Source organism: Octopus bimaculoides, chromosome 14 (genome assembly GCF_001194135.2).
Source record: "Octopus bimaculoides isolate UCB-OBI-ISO-001 chromosome 14, ASM119413v2, whole genome shotgun sequence".
In the NCBI taxonomy this organism is placed as follows: domain Eukaryota; kingdom Metazoa; phylum Mollusca; class Cephalopoda; order Octopoda; family Octopodidae; genus Octopus; species Octopus bimaculoides.
Genome location: NC_068994.1, coordinates 31,320,793 through 31,328,948, shown reverse-complemented (window position 1 = coordinate 31,328,948; position 8,156 = coordinate 31,320,793). Strand labels below are relative to the sequence as shown.

General features: G+C 36.8%; 1 protein-coding gene across 1 annotated transcript in view; it reads right to left on the bottom strand.

Annotated features, from left to right (window-relative positions):
• Nucleotides 1–125: 125 nt before the first annotated feature.
• Nucleotides 126–8,156, bottom strand: part of LOC106874052 (gastrula zinc finger protein XlCGF49.1) — a 14,324-nt gene continuing 6,293 nt past the window's right edge. The window contains exon 2 of the mRNA XM_014921620.2: nucleotides 126–2,511. Within this exon, the coding sequence (XP_014777106.1) occupies nucleotides 1,767–2,501 (735 nt within the window). The 5' untranslated portion in view covers nucleotides 2,502–2,511 and the 3' untranslated portion in view covers nucleotides 126–1,766. The remainder of the gene's footprint in view (nucleotides 2,512–8,156) is intronic.

The following is an 8,156-nucleotide window of genomic DNA, read 5'->3' as shown; positions in this document are numbered from 1 at the left end:
ATATATATATATATATATATATATATATATATATATATATACACACACATATATATTTATATGTATATATATATATATACATACATACATACATATATATATACATACACATATACATATATATACACATACATATAGATACATACATATATAGATATAGATACATAGACACACACACACACATATATATATATACATATATATACATACATATACATGTATACATATATATTATTGTATGGAACAGACAAGACTATTAGATGTTGTTATACACTGCTGGTCACAATGTGCTTCTTCACATTGTTATAGCTTTAGAATGGTGTCACCCTGCTGGCTAGGTGGGCAGGTTATCATTCACCCGCAAATGGAATGACAGACCATCATAGGGTTACCCATTTACATCTGAATGGACTGAACCAACATGAAATAAAGTGTTTTCCTCCAAGAACAAAATGCACTACCAATCTGGGAACTGAAATCACAATCTCGCAACCATTAGTGTAACACCCTCACCACTAGCCTGCACATGTTCATACACACACACACATAAGCTAATACATTTGATAAAGTTTGTCTCTCCTGAGGTGTCTTTTTTATTTTCATAATACACACACACATCAGAGTATTCCAGTCATGACCATCCAATCTTTTTGCAGGCATTGCAAAATATAGGACTACATTATATAATGTGTTCTTCCCTTTTCAGAGTGGTAGGGTGTAATTTAAGGCAAATTTGATTGCTATTTCTGTAGGTTGAATGACTGTGTAGAATTCCCTTATTGATTAGTTATATATATTGCATATTTGTCGTGAAATTTGAGGATAAGTGACCACTATTCCTAGCATGGTGAATAACCTTGTAGAGGTTCTCTCAGTGACTAGTTACATATGTTGTATATTTATTATGTGATCTGAGAGAGATCTGGCTGCTGTTTTCGGAAAATCAATCGACCTCATAGAAGCTCCCTTATTGACTAGTTTTATGAAGTATATTTCTCATTGTTAGTGTGAATGATTGTTTTTGCAAATGAATATCCATTCCTACTTTTAGACACCCTCCCATGAAGTATGAGTGGGAGCTGTCTAAATAATGCTAACACCATGTAAAAAAAAAAAAGATCAAGACTCTCTCTCTCTCTCTCTCTCTACAGCGAAGAGACATAAACAGAAATTCGTGGCTTAAATCTTACCAAGACAGGCAGGGGTAATAACTCTAAAATAGACCTCCTAAGTGAAGTAAAATCATTTCAGTTAGACAGGTAAACTGGAGAAATCAGGTTGTATATTTTGCTTAGAGAGATAACACACTGATTGATTGTAATCGTAGTAGTAGTAGTAAGGTTTGAACAAACATGTAGTCATAGGCATGACTACATGCCTATGTAGTCAGTGGTCCACCACTTTAACCTCAGTTAATAGCGAAGAAATGTGCAGATGTAATGACAAGGTGCTGCATGATGTATGTGTAATATTGTAACTGTTGTAAGATATATATAGCGTATGATAGTGAAGATGTAATACAGAGTGTATACATGATGGTGATTGAAAAAGAACAGAGAAAATGAGAGAAGTAATGAATTAAGAGGAAATAGAGAGTGAGTATGAGGAGCAGGGAAATAGGGTCTATGAAAGAAAGAGGGGGGGGCAAGAAAGAGACTGCATGAAAGTGACAAAGGATGGAGAGAGAGAGAGAGAGAGAGAGAGAGAAGGGAAAGGGTGTATATGAGAGAGAGAATGAAGATTTATTAGACTGTTGTTGGAAAGGTTCATTTTGTGGTGATTCTCAGGAGCAAGGGTGAAGATGTGTCAGGAAAGACAGCTTGAGATATACCACTTTGTTTGTAGTTACTCAATGCCGTGTCTTCTTCCTTATCCTCACGTCCTTTCTGTTTCAGTGATTGCTGTTCAAGTTGGTGTGTTTTTTCATGACACTTAAGCAAGGACTGGCGCTGGAATGCTTTTCCACACTGGCCACACACAAATGCAGTAATGTTATTCCCCTCAACTTTAGAAAAGTGTTTTCCTGCATCCTTCTTGCGCTCATGTGTGCGCAGGTGGCTTTTAAGGTTACCCTTCTGCGAGAATGCTCGCTCACAGATATTGCACTGAAATGGACGAATACCAGAATGAATTCTTTCATGGAGGTACAAGTTACCTCGCTGAGTGAAGGCACGCCCACATACAGTGCAAGTATAAGGTCGCTCGTTTGTGTGAGTTCGTATGTGATTTCGTAGATTGGTACGTTGGTAAAATGCCTTGGAACACATCGCACATTTGTAGGGTCTTTCACCAGAGTGCACTCTTTCATGTGTACGCAGGTTTGTTCTCTGTGTGAAAGCTTTGTTGCAGATTGCGCAGCAATAACTACGTTGCTGTTGTGAAGCCAATGAATGAGTTGTGCGGATGTGGGCTTTCAACAGGTCATACAAAGGAAATGCTTCATCACATTCATCACAGGAGAATTTTTGGCTCATGGTATAGACTGACTGACCAGGATACATATTCCGAAACCTAGAAATACAAAAATAGAGAAGAAAAATATTCTTTTAAATAGGCATAAGATTTATAGAGAATTTTCAGTTATTTATTTTTTTTATCATTTTAGTGAAGAGGGAAAGCTACCCCTGACTCATCACATGACTCGTGAGGAGATTGGAGATAAGTATTCTTAAATCGGAAACTTGACCTGAATGTTTGCAACAAAGTGGACTCTTCTAAAAGAAACCAATGCACTAAGTGGTGGTACTAAGCCAAGGTATGAATTAGGTCTGCTATGCAAGTAGGTCATAGCAGGATTTGAACTCAGAACACAAGGATCTGAAATAAATATCACAAGGCATCCAGCCTGATGGTCTCACAGTTCCACCAATCCACCACCTTGGACTGATAATTTATTTTATTGACCCTGAAACAATAAAAGTCAAAGTTAACTGCCAACTGTACAATAAATACCGGGAGACATTCTATCTAATAAATGCTCTGCTGACTCTACAAATTTGTTTACATTTTCAGTTAGATAAAAATTTTATTCACACATTTTCTGATTCAATCTAAAATAGTTACCAACACAACAGCATGGTTAACATTTCTATCAAGATTCAAACCAAAAGGAGGGTTTTAACACAGTACTGCTAGCAGACAGATCATTTATTGATTTTTACAACAATGTTGCAGGACACCCTCTGTGCAGTTGACTGATCTGTTAGAAACAGCAACCAAATCTCCCTTAAATCTACTCTCCTAAAAAAAAAAAATGGATGGCAGATTCTCAAAAAAAAAAAAAAATTCTTAATGGCTAGTAAATTAATAAATTAAATTAGTAAATCAATTTATAATAATTTATAATAGTGGTTGTGTGTGCATGTGTGTGTGTACATATATATCTATATGTAGATAACACAGTACACACTTTAAACAGGTTAACCTTAGGGAGGGTATCCATGGAAACCATACTACAGTAGACACTGGAGCATGATGCAGCCCTTGGACTCATCAGATCCTTGTCAAGCCATCCAAACCATACCAGCATGGAACAGGGACAACAAATGATGATGATGATGATGATGATGGTGACATGTGTGTGTGTGTCACTGCGAACATTTATATGCAGGTACTCAGTTGTTTATGAAATCTCAAATAAAGAATTGAAACCAGTATAGCTGTTCCCTCTCTTCCAGTCCACAAAGCAATAGAAATTATATAAAAAGGCAGTTTTTTACAACAGCCAAGTCTATTTAATTAAGTTTAATTCACATATGCAGTGTTGGCTAAAATGTATAGATTTATTCTATAGTACATTATTGTATCAAAATGAAACAGTGTTGTGTCAGTAATTTTCAAATATAAGAAAATGTGTGTGTGTGTGTGTGTGTGTGTGTGCATGCATGGTCAGCTGAAGATATTAGCAGCTTAGGCAGTCACCCAGGGGACCATGTGGTACAGAGCACCAAGTCCCATGAGATATTCCAAGAAATACATGAGGAAAAAATATGAAAATAAAAAATACAAAACATTTAATTATTACATTTAATAAATTTGTAACTCTATTTTTAATTGTTGCAATTTTTACTTTTTGTCAAAACATTTTAAAAGTATATATTGAAGGAAAGAAATTCAGAGTACCCAGGGTCCTAGAAACCTTAGGAGTACATAAATATATGTGGATGGATGGATGGATGGATGGATGGATAGTTTGCCATTGTTTGTCAATGATGATTCTGTTGTTTGATCCACTGAATTCCCCAAGTTGGCTGGGCACTCCATTGGTTATGAGTGTTCCCGTGGATTCGATCAATGGAACAGCCTGCTCATGAAATTAACATATAAGTGGCTGAGTATTCTAGACACATTTAATCGTCATTCATTCATACAAACACATGCACACATAAATGCATACATATATATTTAATATAAGTTCCGTAAAACCCTCATTATGTGCAGTTAAGAGTTCTTATGTTGTTATTTGGCTACTACATGTTATCCTACAGTAGGATATATTCCAGGGTGGGATACACATGTGCAACCCCTCTACCAGGATCAAAGTCTACAAGGCAGCTGTCATCACTACTCTCTTCAATGGGTCAGAAGCTTAGGTGCTCTTCATGAAAGCTTCCACCTTCATTCCAACACAAGATTAATATAAGATGAGGATGGAGGATAACAGGCTTTAACAGTAGATTAAAGCTTGATGTCTTCCATCCTTGTTATATCATTCTTAAGCACACACAGAATTATGTCAGTTCTCCATGTTTGGAAGAGTAGTAATCCCTTAAGTGGCTATGTAAACTGATCCTTGAATGACAGGCTCTGGTGTAGCTGGAGCAAATATGTAGGCTTTGATCAGATGGGAACTGTGATGACAACTCTTTCCTTCTTTAGTATTTCTCATCTGCCACAACTGGTCCAGATTTCTCAAAGTTGCTTGCAGCAGTATGGATGCAATCTCTTCACATCTTCCTCCCACTCTGTGGGGTCTATCCCTGCCTGGGTGAGCTGGTATTTCAACTGATCTTTGAAATGCTTCTGGGGAGATCCTGTCTGAGCTTGCTACAGAATACAATCTCTGGTATTCTGGCTTTGACCATGTGTGAAGTGTGGCCTATCCATCTGAGCTGTCTGAACAGCAGCATGGTCTCAATGCTCAGAACATTGGCCTGCTGAAAGACTTTGTTGGTGGTGATGTATTTCTTCCATGAAATTTCCATGATGGAGTAAAGGTGGAAGCTTTCATGTAGAGTACCTCAGCTTCTCACCCATTGAAGAGAGTAGTGATGACAGCTGCCTTGTAGACTTTGATGCTGGTAGACAGATACAGTGCTCGTTTCTGTCATACATACTTCTGCAGACGTCCAAAGGAGGTGTTGACTATATATCCTCATCATCATTTTAGTGTCTACTTTTACATGCTTGCATGGGTTGGACAGAATTTGGTGGAACAGATTTTCTATGGCTGGAGGCCCTTCCTGTCACCAACCCTCACTTGTTTCTCTGTGACTAGACATGTTTTCCAGAAGAAATAAATAACGCTACTTGTATAATGGTGACATACATTTACAACTATCATGTAATGTTAAGACAAGAAGGCACAAACACACACACACACACACACGTTCACATTTATGTGTATTTGAGGGGCTTCTTTCAGTTTCTGACTCAAATTCACTGACAAGCTTTGGTTGGCCTGGGGTTATAGTAGAAAGCACTTGCCTAAGACACCACATTGTGGGACAGAATGCAAAATTACGTGGCTAGGAAGAGAAATTTTTAACCACACAGCTACATACACACATATCTATAGTCGGGAGCATTAACTTATATCCAAGTAGTTAATCTGTAGTGGGGGATTAAGCCTCTTCATCCTGATGAATGCAAAGTGTTTCAGTGCCTGAGGTGGCTGTTCAGGCCAAGGATCTTTACCGCAGGGGAGAGTTGATGGGGACAAGGAAGTGCAAGCTGCTCTCTGTGTCTTTGAGGTGTGGTCTCTGCCTCTTGGCATCTGTTATTTTCCATCCCTTGACAACGATGACAATGATACACACACACACACATACCATAACATTTTTAACAGGTACGAATAATTTTATGTACCACAGAAAAAGAAAAGACATTAAAAGTTGATTGGGTGGCTCTAAAAAGAGGTGGTGAAGTTTCCAATGGCTTCCTAGTTTTGGAATATAAAGAGTTGAGTGCAGACGATTGTGCATTTGATGTCAGATGGAGTAGTGGGGGTGGGGTTAATTCTTCATTATGTGTGGAGCAAGAACATAAATGTTTCAACAAATATCTGGGGTCAAGAGAGAGCAATTCCAAAGAGATTTAGGGTAACAAAAGTTTTTAAATGGTGAAGTGACACATCTTGTACATAAAGTAGTAGCAAATGAGAAGATGAATGGCCAATGAGAAGATACATGCTCAAGTTAAGAACGAGAATTTACCTGTAGAATACAGGTGTAGAAAGATGAGTGGGTGAGTGGTGTCAAAGAAAGTAATGGATGATCAGTGATAAAGGAAGGATCGTGTCAAAGAAGGGTAGTTCATGTCAAAGAAGGTGACAGACATATCAGAGATAAGAGAAGGGAACATTAGAAAATGGTGGGAAATTTTGCTGAAAGAGATAAAGTGAGAGAATGACATAAGTCATGGAAGCAGTCATTAAATGTAAAAATTGTATATTCAAGAGCAGACCCAATGAATTGGGCAAAATATTGGTCCTTGATAAGACTGAACATTTCATTGACTTCAACACTTTTCTTTTCTATATTTAATATCTTTTTAAAAGCTAAGGTCGTGTGATTAAGAAGCTCACTTTGCAACCATGTGGTTCTGAGTTCACTCCCAATGCATGGCACGTTGAGGCAAGTGTTGTCTACTATAATCCTGGATCAACCAAATGCCTTGTGTGTAAATTTCGTAGACAGAAACTGAGCGGAAACTCACTTGTGTGTGTGTGTGTGCATGCATGCATCTGTGTGTGTGCATGGTCTTTGTGTGTGCATGGTCTTTGTGTTTGTCTCTCCACTGCTTGACAACCAGTGTTGGTCTGTTTACGTCCCTGTAACTAAGAGGTTCAGCATTAGAGAATGATAGAATAAGTACTAGACTTCAAAGAATAAATACTGGAGTCAGTTTGTCTAATTAAACCCTAGTATAGCCACAATCCAGCAGATGAAACAAGTAAAAGATAAAAGATTACATTTGTTTTAGAAAGACAGGGACTGAAGTGAAATATTTCTTTAATGATTAGAACATAAAGTGGCAACCTTACACAAGTGTGACCCCTGACTTTGTTTCCTCAAATACTTTAGCTGTATGAATGATCTAATCATTACACACCAACATAAGTTTTCTTTCTTTCTTTAATATTGTAGGGTTCCATTACTCTTTTCAACTGACAGGAAGTTTGAAGAAGTTTTCCACACAAAAAAAAAAACAAAAAAAAACTGGATATGTTTTAATGAAATTATCTACTAATACCTTTTAGGTAGTGTAGATTAAGAGTATATTGGAGTTTGTTGTGAAAACTCTTTCGAGGAGGAGGAATTTCGGATAATAAACACGTATCGAATTTGTTTCCTCATAACTTTCTGAAACAGGGGTATTTTTTAATAAAATACTATACAAGTATCTTCCAGATGGTTTAGATTTCGATTATATCAGAATTTACTGTGCAGAAAAAAAAAATGAGCATGCACACATACTTAACAACACTCACCACATAATTTTATCAAAATTTCAAGTTACATTTTGTAGACATGTATGTGTGCATGCACACCATTTTCTTTTGTCCACATTAGATTCTGATATTATCATAATCTACACCATCTGGAAGGTATTTGTAGAAAACTTCATTAAAAAAATGCTCGTTTTTTTTCTTGAAAGTTATGAAGAAACGCAGTTGGAACAAATGAATTATCTGAAACTCTTGTCACTCTGAAAAAGACTTTTCACAACAAATTCTGATATAATCATAATCTACAGCATCTGAAAATGGCAGTCTTTTGGAGAAAGTATATGAGAAGTGATAGTTTTTCTTCAAAAATTTCCGTAAAATTTTTTTATTTCTTTAATTTTTTCAGCTGAATCACGTTTTTGAATTCTTGGTGTATGTATGTATATTTGCATATATATGTGTATACACATACATACATACACAGATA